Source organism: Meles meles, chromosome 10 (genome assembly GCF_922984935.1).
Source record: "Meles meles chromosome 10, mMelMel3.1 paternal haplotype, whole genome shotgun sequence".
NCBI lineage: Eukaryota > Metazoa > Chordata > Mammalia > Carnivora > Mustelidae > Meles > Meles meles.
In genome coordinates, this window is record NC_060075.1 from 76,964,948 (window position 1) to 76,984,963 (window position 20,016).

Sequence of the window (20,016 nt, forward strand, 5' to 3'; positions counted from 1 at the left end):
TAGGCTAAGGTTAAACAGAAGGAATGGGCACTAAATCCTTGGGACTCCTGCTGTGGGTTAAACATACTGTGTATAAGACTTTCACCCAAGAGACCATGGCAAGATTCCCCAGATTATAAACTAAAAAACTGAACAATTGACAGAATAACATTATTATCATCTGCAGGGCCTTAATAAGCCTATAGTATCCTCACAACACTTTTAACAACTTAGCAAACTAGATGTGAGGATGACTTGGCTTGATTCTGCCTTCCTTCCTCTTTCATAGGCATCATTTCCAAAGTGAAGTTCTGAATTCAAGACACTGAATTTTTCACATGCGAAAGAATCTGCTCTGATTAAGAGAAGGTGTATTTTCTCGTTAGACCCTTCAAACAAACACTCTTGTAAATTGTATATCCTGGAATTTTATATAAATAATTAAATAATTTCTGCATTTACTTACGCATAGATTAATAGCAAAAGATGTACTTAGGCTATTCGTCTGTAATCACTATTCAACAGAAAAATTAAAAAACAAACCTACAAGCTAATTGTGCTTTTAAAAATAACTATTAAAGCAATAAACATTCACTCCCCAAATATTTTCATTTCCTTTAAAAATAACCTTAAAGCCAATCATACAGCAAGGAAAGAACTAGCCTATATCTTGAAGAAATTTTACTCTGGAGAAGAAAAACACTGTCACTAACAGACTTCTTTTAAAAGCCATGTATAAAATGTTTTCTGTTACATTTTTTTTAGAAGTTAACTTTTACCAATGATGAAGTTAAACAACTTTTTCAAAACTTATTGACATTCCACCAAACTGACTCTAATTCATTTTACGGCAAAGAAAGAAAGGGTGAAAAGTTTGCTAGAATAAAAGTTGATGTGCTACTAACCAGCTATGTGATATCTTTCCCAACACACTGCCTTATTTTCAGCACCAAAAAATGGCCTGTGATCTCTAGGGTCCAAGGTTATTTTAAAATAACTCTTTCAAAAAAATTAAAAAATAAAATACTCTTCTATATTTCTTAAGTTAGACATCTGTTCACATCATGCAATGTATTTGTGTTTTGCTTATATCTTAGTTCACAGCTGGAACGAGACCTAAGAACAAGGACTAAATTTTCTAAAGTGGTTCTCTACTAAGTAGTGGCTGAGACATTATCTTTTGATAATATAAAATATAAATGAATCTGTTTAGTGACTTCCTTTCTCTATCCTTTGTATAAGTGCTTACCCATGTAAAGAGCAAATGAAAATCTCGTCCCCCAAGCTGAAGCCTCATTAGTGTTACAACGCATCAACTAGATGACAGTGTCATCCTGGAACTGCTATTCAACTAGACAAGCAATAAGAGACAGTCCCACTGAATTTTAATTAACCACTCTGATACCACTGTAGAAGTTTTCAGATACTTAAAGAAAAATTGTTTCTTGTGGAGTCACTGTTGTCAATTTATTAGCATTTAGATGAATTTAACTTTTAACTCTTCACTTTAAATTTTCTAACAGCAATCTTAAATTTCTTACTGCTAATTTATAAAAGTCAGTTCAATATTTTCTATTATAATTTTGCTAAACAGAAAATTCCCATTTCTGCAAGAGCACAGAGTCTTTTCCTTCTTGAAAAGAAATTACTAATCTTAGTTGAGGTTCATATTTATTAGACTACCCAGCTTTGAAAGTAAAATAATGTCCTTGATTAATTTGCCAAATAAAATTTCATATTAATATTACAAAAAAGGAATTTAAACACTTCACAAATAACTTTAATTACATATTAAGCTGAATCTTAAATATGAGTTGATTAGATACTCAGTTGTACTTATATTGCTAGTTCTGTATATTACTTACAGGACCTCTCAAGTAAGTCATTTAACAACTATGAAGCACAGTTACTCATTTACAAAATGTAATTATTATTCTTTTTTAATGACAATGTCTTGTTCACTGCTAAGGAATTTATAACAAGTATCTATAATATGTATCTATACCATAAAAATAAGTTAATTCTTAATCTTTCAAGACAAAAAAATTAAGATAACGAGGATCACCAAAAATCTGAAAACTGAATTTGACTTAACTTTTTATCCCAATAATTTTACGAACTTTCCAAGTAGAGGACAAAGACTTTGTCTTTTTCTTCTACCAGCTTTTTAACAAAAGGGTTAGAGTACTGGCTGACTGAATTAGAGTCCCGAAGGCTGAACTCCACACGGAGAGCAACACAAAAATGTGAGCCCTGAAGAAATCAAGAATAATCTGTTTCAGTAGCGATTAAGGCTATACATAGAGGACAGAAAACAAATGAAACTGTCTAAAATGATTACTTGTGGGAATGAAGGTTGAGGAAAAGAGATGCTTGTTTTCTGTTTTCCATTGTCTAATTGTAATCCTTAAAAATAATGACTATATATTTCTTTTCTAATTAAAAAATATAATAAAAGTCTAGGCCATTAAGTATAGAGCCTAGCAGTGTTTTGCAGATAGGAGCAACTCTATTTTAAAGTTTTGAGTAAGTGAATAAAGGCATGCATTCTGCCCGAGAAAAAGGAAACTAAGGAATATATTCCCACTAATGATTCCAGAATGGCAAAGCGTTACGGATACTGCCCTTCTATGTTTTACTGAGTGACTTTGGAAAAATCACACAACTTCCCAAAGCCCCCAGTTTGCATGTAATACAAATATTATTACACAGCACTTACGAAATTGAGGAGATAATAATTCTTATACTGTTAAGAGTTACAATAAAATGTAATTGCACAGATATGCCTGATTAATAAAAGATTAAAGCCATGGGAACTTAAAGAAATATGGATGGGGTCACATGAAAAAGGAAAGAGAATAAATGGATTATTATATTGTGTGGGTTTACAACAAGATTTTAATTTTAAAATTAGCATAAGCATATTTGTGCTCTCTGGATTAACAAAAACAAAAACAGAAAGCGTTGCAAAACCCATGCAATGTACTAAAAAAGATCACTTAACTGATACAGCCCTCCCCAGTAAGTCAATTCCATGCTCCCGCGCAGCTCAGTGGCGGGAGACATCACCAGCATAGAGTACCTTGAAGAGGTATTTGGAGATGAGCCAGCCATCTGCAACTTTGGGATATCTCTTTAAAAATATAAACAACAACAACAACACACAGATATTTAAGAAACCTGCCATCACGTTTACAATTGCAAACTGAATAGCCCAAATAAGATGGCTACACATTACCTGGATGCAATAATCACTACATTTACCTACCTAATAAATAAAATGAACTCAGGATAAATATGAGGTACACTTGGCCCATATATCAAGCTGGTCCCTTGTTACCTATTCTACTGGAGAAAGGCGAGTATCTGTAAGTCATGGAAATAGGCTCCCTGTTTGCTTGCAGGGCCATCATTCTTTTCCAGACATGACAGGCTGATGATGACAAGGCAAAAGGAGCAAAAACTTGTTTGAATCTGCTAGATTTGCACCTCAGAATTTATAAGTTTGGTTAGCAAAATTATTAAACTATATGTCTTATAAAGTTTTAACTTCAAAAATAAATACACTTTTTTTTTACTGTTAAGAAAATTCACTTTGAAGAACAGCTCTTGTTTTGGGGGCCTAAGAAGAGTTAAAATTTGTATTTTTTTTTCTTTTGTTAACTATGAGAACAGCACTTAGATATCAAGTAGAATGTTCTTCATTTTAACCAATGTTGACAAAATGCCTACTTCATGCAAAATACTGTTTTATTTCCTACAGCCTCCGATTATTGTTTAACAACCACCATCTGGAAAAGTACTGTAAATTCTTGCTATGTTGTTTGGAAATTCCTAGTATAATTATACAGGAAAACTCTAAAGACAAATTTCTAAAGTTTGTATTCCTCAAAAATGGTCTTTTCTTCTCTCATAACCAAACACTGAAATCTCCAACAGGACATGGTCCCATAAACCTTGCCAAATATTTATACCCTTTATGAAACCAACAAAACCAACCACACACACAGTCAGTAATGTAAGAAAATGAAAGGAAGAAAATGTATATAGTTTGTGCTATTGGCTACATTTATGTGTCGACCATTCACTCTCTATTCTTCTACTTCAGTGTATAACTTTTTAAAAAGATTTTATTTATTTATTTGACAGAGAGAGAGATCACAAGTAGGCGGGGGGGGGGGAGCAGGCTCCCCGCTGAGCAGAGAGCCCATTGCGGGGTTTATCCCAAGACCCTGAGATCATGACCTGAGCTGAAGGCAGAGGCTTAACCCACTGAGTCACCCAGGTTCCCCAATGTATAACATTTTTAACAAATATTAAATTTGGAAACACATATCCAAAAGGAACTATAATTTGGTATTCTAAATGAACCTACATTAGAAGGTCATGTTATTGCTACAACTACTACAAAAATGAAAATTTCTCAGCATTGAGATGTAAATCAGAATAGAATGCTTTTCACTGCAAATATTAAGAAAGCCAATTCTTAATGTTTAAATCACATTATCTTTGCCCGGAAAACAAAGTTATGTATCTTATTTTTAGTGATTAACCAAAAAAGTTATCAAAAGTAAAAGCAATGTCCATGAAAATCTTACTTTAAAAGAAATTTTACTTCGAAAAATATATTAAATAGGGGACACCTGGGTGGCTCAGATGATTAAGCATCTGCCTTCTGCTCAGGTCATGATTCCAGGGCTCTGGGATAGAGCTTCCTGCACAGCGGGGAGCCTGCTTCTCCCTCCCTCTGCCTGCTGCTCGTCCTACTTGTGTGCGCGCTCTCTCTCTGTCAAATTAATAAATAAAATCTTTAAAAAGCATATTAAATAAGATATATCATGTCCAGATTTATGTCATGATATAATTAATCCGTGGTATAAAGTGAGAAACAATTACTAACTCTATTATAAATCACAATTTACAGATAGTGGTTTTTTTTTTTTTCTTTTAAGCTATTAGTATGTTAGCCTTTATGTCCTCATTATACAGATGGTTTTTATTTTGGCTGTAAAATACCATGTGAAGATTTTAAAAAACTAAAATGCGTTCACTTATATGTAGGCCTTAATTGCTTTAATCATAATTTAGTATCTTACTCTTCATCAGTTATAAGGAACCAGGAACATCCACAGAAAGTAAAAATCCACTAGATTCTAAATTATCTGTAATTAAACTTCAACAACTCTTTCATTTTATAGATGAGAAAGCAGAGGCCCAGAGAGAGCCTGCCTAGAGCCATCTCTGTTTGCTGTTACCTCATGCTGATCTACTCATGAGACAAGATTCGACAGATGGAGGAGAATCAGTCAATTGGTTTTCCTGGTTGGTTATGAGTTCTCACTGACAGCTTCGGAAATAAGAAAAACAAAAACCAAACCAAACCAAAACAAAAATGAGCAGTAAACATACAGTGTGACTAGGGTGAATATTTTTCATACAAAATTTAAATTCTTAGCATAGTTGCTGCCAAAAAAGTAAATGAAAAAGTGAACTACAAAGCTCACATTATTTCAAAGTGGCCCAAGGAATTATTTGGACAAAAGGGTCTCATTTGCAACTGAAATACAGCCCTTCATTATAACAAATATTAATGTTAAGAGAAAGTGAAACAGTATTTTACCATTAGGTAGCGACAGTTTCAACAAAACTAAGTATATCAAAGTGTTCTGTTAAAAAAAAAATTCATTCAAATGCACCATGACAATCTTATCACATATAGTTATAGTAGGTATTAATTTCTGAAATTTCAGTCAAAAGAAGAAGCTGTTCAATGGTGGATACAATAAAAGAATGTTTAATCATACTAAAGAAACAGTATTTTCTGACCCAAAGAGTATTGAACTTTGAAAAACAAATATCTGAAAATATATCCAACTATAATCTTTTTATTAATGTGGAAATTGGCCTTCATCCAGAAAAGATCACTGACCATAAATAAATGCCTTTGTGATAAGATTGAATATAATTCAAATCATTAATGACATTTATTCTCCCACTTTTTCGTGTTAGCTCTTGTTCCAAATTTAGCTTTCTATTCATTTTGATTTGATGACTAAGCTACATTAATTATGATTGATATATGATAAATGTTAATGACTACGCAGAAGGTGAACATCTGTCTTCACTATATTCTAATTTTTTCAATTTCTCTGTGTATATATTTTTCTAATAAAGTTACAGGTAGGTGACTTTATTTTTAAATGATAGATTCTAAAAATAAGACCCCTAAGTGGATTTGTAAATAGCCATTTGTAAGGTAAATAACAAAACTGATTATAAATTATCAGACAGTAATTCAGAATTTTCACAATTTTTTTTAATTGGCAATACCAAATAGAATATACTTCATTTTGTCACTGATAATATTCATGGACATTCCTGTTATTTGAAATTTTGAAACTTCAAAATTGATATGTAAGAGAAAAATCATTCAGTGAAGCAATATTTACGATCGTACTATATACTGTAATTCAGCTAACAATGAAACAATATTATCTTCTTTTCTGTGTGGTAATTTTTCATTTCTTAATAGATTATGAAATTAAATTGTACCATCATATGAAATTCATCTTAAGCTTTCAAAATAGTGCTTTAAAATGACATTTATAAGTAGATGATAAGTACATTAGAAACAAAAGTATTTGTTCATTGATTCAACAATTTTCAAAACTGAATATCAAAAACATGAAAATATTTTACATTTTAAGGTCATAGTGACTTTAAAGGAAACATATGCAGGAAGAATTTTAATAAAATATTAGGTTATATCAATGAACATCTCTTGAAATCAGAAAATCAGAAAGACATAGGAAATGAAATTATTGATACCCTCCAAAAATGAACAGAAGTTCATTAAACTATGCAATCTCTTCCTTGTTCTATAAGAATAAGAAATATTTGAGCATTAAAAATGCTGAATTTGAGGCACCTGGGTGGCTCAGTGGGTTAAAGCCTCTGCCTTCAGCTCAGGTTATGATCCCAGGGTCCTGGGATCGAGCCCCACATCCGGCTCTCTGCTCAGCGGGGAGCTGCTTCCTCCTCTCTCTCTGCCTGCCTCTCTGCCTACTTGTGATCTCTCTCTGTCAAATAAATAAAATAAAATCTTTAAAAAAAAAAAAAAAGAGTAGTACTACGATCATATGGTTCCAAACAGGAGCAAGTACCTACATATGTGGAGACTGTGTTTTAGAATTTTAAACACGCACAAAATTATATAACATATTGTAAAACTAAGAAAAAATATTTCAGATGTTTCAAAACAAATAATAAATCCTCAAGTGAAAAATAAGCATAAAATGAAATAATAAAATACCAAAATAAATCATGTAGAAAGACCAGTATCAAGGAGAAAAAAAGACCATTGTTGATCAAAATGGACTACATAAAAGCAAGTTCTATGTGATGTAAATAGCTTTTTTCTATTTGAGGGTAGTTAAGAAAACTCCCTCCAAAAAAGAAACAGGCAAAGGTCATAATAAGGCAATTACAAAAAAAAAAAAAAGATTTTTACTAAACATGAAAATATCCTTAATCTCATTTGCATATAAATGCAAATTAAAATAATTGAATATTTTATGTCATATGTTATATTTTATAGGCCAAAATGGTATTTTTCCCCTGTCAAATTAAAATTTTTTGTTATTAAAAATATTGTAATATTAACAAAAATACAATGAGTATATGAGAAAAATAAAAATTACATAATTATTGGTACAACTTTTATGGTAGATAATATAGCAACATGTATTAAAATCATAGTATATATATCAAAATTGTGTGATTACTATGATTTCAGTAATTACAACTCTAAGAATTCATTAGCTACTACCATTAACAGGAAATAATTTTAAAGAAATTAGAAAACTATGTAACATAAATGTCAGAATATTAACAGCATGTTATGAAAGGGAAAATTAGGGTAAAATAAATAGGAAATTAATTATAGTTAATTCATGCAACAGATTATGTGCTTGTTAAATATGAAATGGAAATACATTCAAGAAAATAGAAAACATTTGTTCAAACAAAACCTTACACATGGATGTTCACAGCAGCCTTACTTATGAGAGGAAAAAAAGCAGAAACAATCTAATGTCCATTAAATAGATGCACAAAATGTGGTATATCCATAGAATGGGATATTATTTAACCATAAAAGGAAAGAGCTACTGATACACACTATTATATGGATGAATCTTAAAACTTTATGTGAAGTGAAAGAAGCCAAGCACAAAAGGTCATGTATTTTATAATTTCATTTATATGAAATGTCCAGAATAAGTAAATCCATAAGGTCTGAAAGTAGATTAGTGGTTGCCAGGGGAGAGGGGATAGAGGGAAAAGAAGTGACCCCGTAAAGGTATGGAGTTTCTTTTTAGAGTGATGAAAATGTTTTGGAACTAGGCAGTACTGGTAATTGCACAACATTGTGAATATACTAAATATCAATGAATTATACATTTCAAAATGGTTACAATGGTCAGTTTTATGATGCATTAGTTTAATCTCATTTAAAACTACTAAAAAATAAAACTAAATGGGAAATACAATATGGTCATGGAAAGATGCCTAAAGTATATTAAGGGCAAATACAGATCATAGCAAAGGCAATACAACTATATACATATTCATATTACATAAATATATATGTGACAGTTATAGCAGCTGCAATTTTATCTGCAATTTCTGGAAGATTTTATTAATATTCCTGCAGCTCTAAATTTGAAACTCTGATCACTTTTATGAGGAATAGAAAGGAAGAGGGAAGACAAAAAATGGTGGCCCAAGAAGATAAAAGTATATACAGAGCAAAGTTAAGTTAAAAAGTCAAGTCAAGTAGTCTATATGTCAGTTAGGGGATGAAATCTGAACGTGAAGAATGAGGCCTTGAAAAGGCAACAGAAAAACAAAAAAAAATCAGTTTAATTTAAAGTTTAATACTTTATACTTTAATACTAAATAAAGTTTAATACTAAAGTTTAATACTAAATAAAGTTTAATACTGAATACAGTTTACAAGTTTAATACTAAAGCACAGGAATATAACTTGAATTGAAAAAGGTACATGAATAAGAGAGAAATTTGAGTGACACTTAAATTTTTCCAGTTACTTTTTTCATCATACTTGCTTTACAAACTAAGGCTTTTTATCTTTAGAATCTATTTGTTTATTATTTACTACTAAACTTAAATTTAGTATATTATATAGAGGTTGATTTTATTCTTTATACAATTTAACACACTAAACCAAATTTATCATGCTACAAATAACCTTGGGTATTTTCAAGAATTGAATATTACCATTTTCTGAGATACAAAATCTGCTCAAGCTTTCCTAAATTTCCGAGTACATAACTTAAAAGGGTGTTTCTCATAATGGCCTTGTCCATTGTCTAAGAGCCAAATTCTGGTAACCTTCAGAGTTACTTTCTTATCTTTTATATCATGTTTTGGCCTAAGTATATGGGTTTTTATTGGGTGAGTTTGCATTCATATGTTACTACAGAAACAATTCCAGTCTCACTTTGTGTGCAAACCAAGAATCAAAAGTTGGAAAACCTTCAAAAATGAACAAAGAAAATTCAAAAGTCAAATGAACAGGTTTATCTTTATCCATTGTTTCTAACAGTGTTTATACTATACTTCAAAAGGTGGCCTCATGGGGAGGTAACTATTTATCATCTAAGTCAGGAAGAGCTTTGAGGTTCAAGCCAGTGTTCCTGAGCAATGCTTAGTATCATAACAGTTCAAGTGGACTGGAGAAATTATAAAATGTTAAGTCACAGGCATTCTAACTTATTTTAAGAATCTGAATCCAGATGTTATTAGGGAAAAAAACCCCCCAGAGATTATTATTCTTGCATCAAGGATTCTATTTTCTAACAAATATTCACTGAGTGCCTACCATATCCCAGGCACTAGAAGTCTGGGAACAAAAAGACAAAGATCTCTGCCCTGCTTACATTTCAGTGGTGGTAAAGACAGACCATTAATGAACAATAAACATTATAACAAGTAAAGTCACATAATACATTAGAAATTAACACTTAAAAATAGTTTAATAAAAAACACTTAAAAAAAGAGGACAGGAGTGCTTGGGGGATGAAAGGAGAGGAGGTGAATTATAGTTTAAAATATGGTGGAAGAGTTTAGGCATCAAAGAGAAGTTTTGAATGGATGAGGGAGTTAACCATTCAGATATCTAGAGTGTTTTCTGTACACAGGGAACAGACACTACACTAGTGGACTCTGGCAGGAATTTGTCTGGTGCAGAAAGCACAAGACCGATAAGGCTAGAACACAGCAATCTAAAAAGAGAAAAGGGATCCACTGCACTCAGGTACAACCAGAAAATAATATCAGAATCAAGGTAAAATCTAAAATGAGTTTGAGTCAGCAAGCTCAATGTTAATAAGTAAAATTAGCAGATTCACAGGAAATTTGACATAGTGTCTCATTATACTTGATCATTTTTTTCTTTAGTAAGTAGTATATTACTAATTGATAGTATTACTAATTGATACTCAGAACTTCTTCATTATAATCAGTTAATTCCATATAACCTTTACAAAATTCATTACTGGATCCCATCCCCACACCACCTAGCTGAAGTTTACAAGACTGTTTCTGGCCACTTTACTACTAAATTTCATATTTTCCTTAAATTGTCTATACTACCAATCTATAATCAAAGTCACAGGTGACATTTTTAAAAATTCAATTTTTACTTGAGCCACTTTTATGCTTCTTCCCTGTATAAAGCCTTCCCTGACCTGTCCAAGCAGAATGAGTTATTCCTTCTTTTGTGTACATTATGGTCATTAATACTTCTGTTATGACTCAAAACTACTATACACTATTATTAATGTCTTCTCCTTCTGCCCTCTAAGACAGACTTTCATGTGAACGCATACCTTAACCAATCTCACAAGATCCTACCACAAGGCCTAGACCAATTACTAAATGAGTTATTGAGTGGGACAAAGAGAATAGGGTGTGTATATATAGAAACAACCAGGGAAAACAAGGGGATAGTTGGGGGCAGGGGAGAGGAAAGTATAGGTGAAATGTCAATAAGACACATACTCCTGAAAAAGAAGAGGAAATTCATGCTATGATTCATTTCCAAAGAAGAAAAGTAGAAGTTACATTTAGCCAGGAAAAATGTGGAAAGGTGATGGTAAAAGAATGTTCTTTGTCTTTCTTTTTGTGTTCTATGACAAACTATCAAATTTCCTAAAGTTAACTGGGGATCAAAGAGTGGGAATTTTAAGTATTACAATGAAAAAGTAGGATCTTTCCCCTATTTTAAAATGGCTTAATGGGAAGCAATAGAATTTGGATGAGTCATATTTTAAAATTCACAGTAAATATAATGTTGAACAGTTTTATGATTTTTGAAAAATGTCACGAATAATGTAACAAAGACCATAAGATACATAACAGTTCTGTCATCAAACACACACACACCCTGACAATAACCTCCTTCATGCTGGTGCTATATAATCAATACCCCTCACCAACCTCTAAACCCTGATCCTATTCTCTGAAACTATTTTGGCCTTTGCTAGAATGTCATATAAACGTAATCATATAATATCTAACTTTCAGAGTCTCACTTCTTTCACTTAACGTTATGCATTTGAAATTCATCCATGTTGCTGTGTGTAGAAACAGGTTTTTTCCTTTTTATCGCTGAATCTGTCTATTGTATGGATATATAACAGTTGATTTATCCATTCATTCATCTTGTGAAGGACAATTATGTTGTTTCCTGTTTTACCAATTATGGATAAAGCTACTATAAACAGGTCTTTGTATAAATGTAAGTTTTCGTTTCTCTTGAGTAAAGGACTGGGATTGCTGGGAAACCATTTTATATTCCCACCAGTAACATAAAAAGATTCCAATTTCCCCACATTGTCATCAGAACTTCATAGAGGTGTGTTGTAGCACCTGAGTGTGGTTTTAATTGCATTTCCCAAATGACTAATGATGTTGAGTATCTTTTCATGTGATCACTTGGCATATGTGTACTCTCTCTGGTAAAGTATCTGTTCAAATCTTTTGCCCATTTTTAACTTGCGTTGGTTGTTTTCATACTATTACATTTTTATGGCTCTCTATATATTCTGGATTCAAGATGTGATTTGTAGCTCTTTTATCCCATGACTTGTCTTATTCTCTTAACAGTATCTTCTGGAGGATGTAATTTTTAATTTTGATAAGGTTCATTTTATATCATGTTTTTGCTTTTATGGATTAAGCTTCCATTATTATATCAAAAATCCATTAGCTTAATTGAACATATAAAAGGAGTTCTATATTTTTAAGATTTTTATACTTCTATATTTTAAACTTAGTCTATGATCCATTTTGAATTAATTTTTGTATATGGTGTGGGGGATGGGTCAATATTCTTTTTCGCATATAAGTATCCCATTGTTCCAGTACTAGTTGTTGAAAAAGATTATCATTTCACCAGGGAATTGCCTTTTTATCTTTGCCAAAAATCAATCAAGCATAGTTGTGTGGGTCTACTTCTGCACTCTCTTCTACTATTTCTATTTCTTTACCTATCTACTATCTAAGCTTTCACTAATAACACACTGTTTTACTCACGTATCTTCATAATAAGTCTTAAAATCTGTTTGAGTGCACAACTTTTTCTTCCTTATGAAACTGTCCTATTTTGTCTGGCCATACAGAGAATTATTTTGGTATCTACAAAAAAGCCTGCTATGACTCTGAGATTGAATTGAATCTATAGACCAATATGGAAAGAACTGACATCTTAATGTTCAGTTTTAGAAGAGTTATCTTGTCCAAAATGTCAATAGTACTAAAATGGAGAAACCCTGCTGTAGACTTTTCTGTAGATGCCTACTACAAACCAAACACTTGTGTCCACCCATTGTTGCAACCTAATCCCCAATGTGATGGTATTTGGAGGTGGACTGTTTGCGTAGTAATTAGGTCATAAACCCTCATGAATGGGATTAGAACCTTTATAAAGAAGACCTCCTAAATCTCCCTCACTCATTCTGCCATTTGAAGAAAAAGGCAAAAAGAACTAAGAACCAGGCCCTCACCAAACATATCTACCAGTGACTTGATCTTGGATTTATCAGTCTCTAGAACCATGGGAAATAAATTTCTGTTGTTTATAAACCACCCAGTCTATGGTATTCTGCTATGGTAGCCCAAAAAGACTAACACAATGCCCTTTAAGGCAGTTCTTTTCTAATACCTGGTTGGTAGACAGGTTTTACCATAAATAAATGTTGAAACTTCGTGAAATGATCTATTGAGATTTTATTCTTTAATCTGTTAATAAGATGAAATACATTAATTGATTTTCAAATATTGAAATGCCCTTGCATTCCAGGGTTTGATTTGTTATTATGTTGAGGATCTATGTCCACAAAGAGTATCAGTATTTAGTTTTCTTATGATATTTTGTCTACTGTTGCATCAGGCTAACGCTGACCTAAAATGAGTTGGGAAGTATTGTCTCTTCTTCTGAGGAAAAGAATGAGAAGGATCTATCATTTCTTGCTTAAACAGTTGGTCACAATCAACAGGTGAACCTATGTAGGCCTTGAATTTTGTTACAAGGTTTTTAGTTACTAATTTAATAGATATTAGACAGGTTATCTATTTTTTTGTTAATTTTGTTAGGATTTGTCTGTCAAGAAATTGGTCCATTTTATCTGAGTTGCCAAATTTATGGTCAGAGTTGTTCATAATATTCACTTATCTTTTGAATATAGGGTTTGTGGTAATATGCCCTCTTTCATTTCTGATAACTGATAAATTGTGTCTTCTCTTCTTCTTGGTCAGTCTAACTAGAGGCTTATGAATTCTATCAATGTTTACAAACAAGCAACTTTTCATGTCATTGGTTTTTATCTATTGTTTTTGTATTTTTGAGTACACTGATTTCTACATTTATGATTTGCTTGCTTGCTTGTTTTAGGTTTTTCTCTTTTTTTAGTTTCTTAAGGTTGAAGTTTAGATTACTGACTTTAGACCTTTCTTTTCTAACATAAGCTTTTAGTGCTTTAAATATCCTTCTAAGCAAAAAGAAAAATAAATTTAAAAAAATCCTTCTAAGCACTGCTTTAACTGTATCCCAAATTTTGATATGATGCCCATTCATTTTTCATTCAGTTCAAAATACTTTCCTTATATTATTTCATTAATTTATTTTAAAATTAACCCATTTCTCTTACCCTCCCATCCCTCACCTTTGGCAGCACCTATCTGTTCTCTATGAGCTTGGTATTAAAAATTTTTTATTATTTTTTTAGACTCCACATGAAAGATCATATGACATTTGTCTTTCTCTGACTAATTTCACTTAGCCTAATGCCCTCACACTCCATGCATGATGTCCCAAATGGCAAGATTTCATTCTTTTTTTTTATGTCTGAATATTTCATGGTTAATATATACCATATCTTCTTTATCCATTCAGTCATTGATGGACATTTGTTTCCATATCTTATCTACTATAAATAATAATGAAATGAACATGGGAGTGCAGATATCTTTTTTAAAGATTTTATTTATTAATTTGACAGAGATCACAAATAGGCAGAGAGGCAGGCGGTGGGGCGGGAGGGGGGGGGGGCGGGAAGAAGCCGGCTTCCCGCTGAGCAGAGAGCCCGATGTGGGGCTCCATCCCAGGACCCTGAGACCATGACCTGAGCTAAAGGCAGAGGTTTTAACCACTGAGCAACCCAGGCACCCCTGCAGATATCTTTTTAACACAGTGTTTTGATTTCTTCAAATAGCCAGAAGCAGAATTGCTGGATCATATGGTAGTTCTATTCGCAATTTTTTGATGAAGCTCCATACTGTTTTTCATAGTGACGGCAGCAAGTTACACATCCAACACTGCACAAGGGCTCCCTGTTCTCCACACCCTCACCAGTACTTATTATTTCTTGTCGTTCTGGCAAGAGCCATTCTGACAGGTGTGAGGTATTATCTTGTTGTGGTTTTGATGTGCATTTCCCTGACGATGAGTGATACTGAACATCTCTTCATGTACCTATTTGAAAATGTCTATTTAGATGTTTTTTAAATTTTTATGTATTTATTTTTTTACTATGTTCAGTTAGCCACCATATAGATGTTCTGCCTATTTTAAAACCAGATTTGTTTTTGCTATTGAGTTGTAGGAGTTCTTTATATATTTTAGATATTAACCCCTTAGTGGATATATGACTTGCAAATATTTTCTCACATTCAGCAGGTTGCCTTTTCATTTAGTTGGGTTCCTTTGCTTTGCAGAAACTTTTAGTTTGAGATAGTTTATTCTTTTTTTTTTTTTTTTTTTTTGCTTGTGTTGCTTTTGTTTTTAGTGTTCAGATTTCAAAAATCACCACCAAGACCTAGAGTTTACAGCCTATGTTTTCTTCTAGGAGTTTCTTCAGGTCTTGGGTTCATCTTTAAACCATTTTGAGTTAACTTATTGTATATGGTATAAGAAAGTGGTCCAGTTTCATTCTTTAGCATGCGGCTGTCCAATTATCCCAATAACACTTAAGGAAGAGGCTGTCCTTTCCCCACTGTATAGTCTTGTATATTGCTATAAGTTAATTGACCATATATATGTGGGTTTATTTCTGGGCTCTCTATTCTATTCCATTGATCTATGAGTCTATTTTCATGACAACAACCATACTATTTGAATTAATATATCTTCATTAGATAGCTTGAAATCAGAGAGTGTGATGCCTTCGGTTTTGTTCTTTCTCAAGATGGCTTTAGCTATTTGGGCTCTTGCATGTTTCCATACAAACTTCAGGACTGTTCTATTTCCATGAAAAATGCCATTGGATAGGGATTACTTTGAATCTTAGATTGCTCTGAGTAGTACGGATGTTTTAACCATATTAATTCCTCCAATCCATTAACACAGCATATCTTTGCATTTATGTATGTCTTCTTCAATTTCTTTAATCTTCCAATCCATGACAGAATATCTTTGCATTTGTGTCTTCTTCAATTTCTTTCATTATTGCGTTATAGTGTTATAAGTCTCTCACCTCAATTAATTCCTGGGTATTATGCTTTTTGACTGTACGATACTGTTTTCTTAATCTCTCTTTTCTGATAGTTCATTATCACTATAGAAATACAACGGATAAGGGCACCTGGGTGGCTCAGTCAGTTAAGCATTTGCCTTCAGCTCAGGTCATGATCCCAGGGTTCTGGGATCAAGCCCTGCATCACATCGCTCAGTGGAGAGTCTGCTTCTTCCTCTCTTCTCAGCTCATGCTCTATTTTTGCCACTCTCTCTCAAAAAAAAAAAAAAAACAACCAAACCTTAAAAAGAAAGAAATATACAGATTTTTGTGTGTTGATTTTGTATCCTGTTTCACTGTTGTTTATCAGTTCTAACAGTTTTTTTTTTTTTAATGGAGCCTTTAGGGTTTTCTATATATAATGTCATGTTATTTGCAAATAGTGACCGTTTTATTTCTTCCTTTCTAATACGGGTGCCTTTTATTTCTTTTTCTTGCCTAATTGTTGTACTTAGAACTTCCAATACAATGCTGAAAAAAAGTGGTAAGAGTGAGCATTCCTGTCTTATTCCTTATCTTAAGGAATACCATGTTCTTTTCACTGTTGAGTATGGGGTTAGCTGTGGGCTTGTCATATGTGGTCTTTATTATGTTGAGCTTTTCACTGTTGAGTATGGGGTTAGCTGTGGGCTTGTCATATGTGGTCTTTATTATGTTGAAGCGTGTTCCCTCTATCTCCACTTCACTGAGAATTTTTATCAAAATGGCTGTTGAATTTTGTCAAACACATCTGTGAGATAATCATGATTTTTATCTTTAATGCAGTATATCACACTGACTGACTTTGCAGATGTTATACCAGCTTTGCATCCCTGGAATAAATCTCACTTGATCATGGTATATAATACTTATAATGTATTGTTGAATTCAGTTTACTAATATTTAGTTGAGGATTTGTGCATCTATGTTCATCAGGGATACTGACCTTTATTTTTTTTCTTGTGACATGTTCTCTTCTATTATGTTTTTGTTTTTCATCAACTTAAAATAATTTGTAGTTTTCCTTGAGACTTTCTCTTTGACCCATGAGCTATTTACAAGTTTGTTTTTTTAAATTTCCAAATATTTGGTGATTTTTCAGATCTTTGTTTATAATTTCTACATTAATTGTTTATAATCAGAGAAAATACTTAAAGATTGCAATTCTCTTAAATTTGTTAAGGGTTTGTGGGCTATGGCTCAAAATGAGATCTTTTTGAATATTCTATTTGCCCTTGAAAATATACATTCTGCAGTTATTGAACAAGTTATTTTATAAATGTCAGTTAGGTCTGTTGGCTGATAATATTATTCAGATCTTTTCTGTCCTTAATGTTTTTAGGTCTACTTGATCTATCATTATGAAAGAATTGCTGAAGGTGCCACGTATAAATGTGGATTTTCTGTTTTTTAGTTCTCTAGTCAGTTCTATCAGCCTTTGCTATCTGAAGCTCTGTTGTTTAGGATTTATCTTCTTGGCAAAGTGACCCTATTTATTATATAAATATTCACATAAAATCCCATCAATTTTCCTTACTGTGAACTCTACTTTACCTGATGTTAAATATAGTCACTCCTACTTTCTTTCAACTAGTTTTTGCATGCAATATCTTTTTCTATCCTTTTACTTTTAACCTATCTGTATCACTATATCTAAAGTGGATTTCTTTATACATTGAGTCTATTCTTTTTACCCAATCTCTTTCAACTGACACAGCATTTATATGCATTAAATGCATTTACTAGTATGGCTGGATTTAGGTTTACTATTTTATAGTTTTTTGTTTACCCCTTCATTTTTTGCTTCCTTCTTTTAGATCACTTGAATATTTTTAGCATTTCATTTTAATCTATTTATTGGCTTTTTGGCCAAATCTCTTAGTATTTTATAGTAACTGCTTTAGCTCTTACAAAATAATACCTAATCTTTAACAGTCTACTTAGAGTTTTTATTTTACTATTTCAAGTGAAATAGACAAACATATTGGTCCCTTACTTTCTGCTTTTTAAATGTCACTTTTAGGGGCGCCTGGGTGGCTCAGTGGGTTAAGCCTCTGCCTTTGGCTCAGGTCATGATCTCAGGATCCTGGGATTGAGTCCCACATCTCATTGGGCTCTCTGCTCAGCAGGGAGCCTGCTTTTGCCTCTCTCTCTGCCTGCCTCTCTGCCTACTTGTAGTCTCTGTCAAATAAATAAAATCTTTAAAAAAAAAAAGTCACTTTTACATGAAAACATAAAACATCCCAACCATTGTTGGTAATTTTCACTTTCAATAGTCATATGTTAAAGATCTTAAGAGAAATAAAATCTGTTATTCAACTTCTATATTCATCAGTTCTATTGTTCTTTCTTAATTGATGAAGTTCCAAGTTTCCCTCCAGTATCATTTCCCTGTATAAAGGGAAGAAGTTTCAGTAGCATTCTTTCAGATCAGATCTTCTAGCAACAATTCTAGTTTTCCTTCATCTGAGTATTTATTTTGCCTTCACTCCTGAAGTACATTTCTACTGAATATAGAATTCTGAGTTTGCAGCTCTTTTCTCTTAGAACTTTAAAGATATTGTTCCACTGCTATTTGGTGTATCTTTTGCTATTGTCCAATAAGTCTTGGAAGCTCTGTTCTTCGGACTAGGTAATTTCTACCGACCTATTTTCAAATTCATAAACACCTCTACTATCTCCATTCTGCTATAGAGCTCCACATAGTATTTTCAGATATTGTACTTCTGCATTCTAAAATTTATACTTGTTCTTTTTAAAAGTTTGTATTTCTCAATTCAGAACTTCTACATTTTTTTTACTCATTTTAAGAATGTTTACATCATGGGGACACCTGGGTGGCTGAGTGGGTTAGGGCCTCTGCCTTCGGCTTGGGTCATGATCCCAGGGTCCTGGGATCGAGCCCCACATCGGGCTCTCTGCTCCGCAGGGAGCGTGCTTCCTCCTCTCTCTCTGCCTGCCTCTCTGCCTAGTTGTGATTTCTCTCTGTCAAATAAATAAAATATTAAAAAAAAAAAGAATGTTTAAATCATGAAGCATGGTTATAATGGCTGCTATAATATCTTCAGTAATTACTCTCAGGATGGCATCTTTGCCTTCTTTTGAGAACTGGTTATATTTTCCTAGTTATTCATACATGAGGCAATTTTGGGTTTTATACTAGATGTTTTTATATTATCTTTAAACTCTGAATTCTGTTAAAAATCCTTTGGAGTATGTTGATTTTTTGTTGTGCTTTGTTTTGGGAGGCAGTCAACCTGGTTAAATTCAAGTAGCCAAGTTCTTTTTTGCCTCTTACCTGGGTAGAGATTTCAGTGTAAGTTTAGTTTGTAAAGCCTTTGCTATGATTCTTTGGGTCTTTCCCATATATACCTGACATTCTGGAACTTGGCAGTATCCTAGCTCAGTACTCAGAATCTTCGGTGTGAAGCCAGAGCTCATGCTGCTCATTAACATATAGAATTAGGACATTCTTCTCTCCAGCTTTCTCTTCCCTGATAAGGATCCTCAGCTCCCAGGTCTCTCCTTTATTAATTTCTCTACCCTGATGAAAGGTTTTTTCTTTTTTTTTTTTTAAAGATTTTATTTATTTGACAGAGAGAGATCACAAATAGGCAGAGAGGCAGGCAGAGAGAGAGAGAGGAAAGAAGGCTCCCTGCTGAGCAGAGAGCCCCATGCGGGACTCGATCCCAGGACCCTGAGATCATGACCTGAGCCAAAGGCAGCGGCTTAACCCACTGAGCCACCCAGGTGCCCCAGGTTTTTTCTCTTTTATCAGAACTTTTTTTACCTCTTTCCTCCACTGTCAAACAGATTTGGGCAACTTAAGCGACACTTAGGTGGAAAGCAGCAAGGAAAAAAAAAAAAAAATGGTTAGACTCCAACACTCCCTGACTCACAGAGGCTCTTTTTCCTTATTCTCTGGCCAAAAAAGGTTACTGCTGGAGTTTTTGCTATCTGC

General features: G+C 33.0%; 1 protein-coding gene across 8 annotated transcripts in view; it reads right to left on the minus strand.

The window, feature by feature from the left end:
* RUNDC3B (RUN domain containing 3B) overlaps nt 1-20,016 on the minus strand; it is a 135,086-nt gene that overhangs the window by 83,061 nt on the left and 32,009 nt on the right. For 5 of the 8 annotated variants that reach the window (XM_046020537.1, XM_046020532.1, XM_046020534.1 and 2 more), the window contains exon 3: nt 3,062-3,112. The exons of the other annotated variants lie outside the window; for them this stretch is intronic. In XM_046020537.1, coding sequence (XP_045876493.1) covers nt 3,062-3,112 — 51 coding nt within the window. The remainder of the gene's footprint in view (nt 1-3,061; nt 3,113-20,016) is intronic. 8 annotated transcript variants of the gene reach the window in all.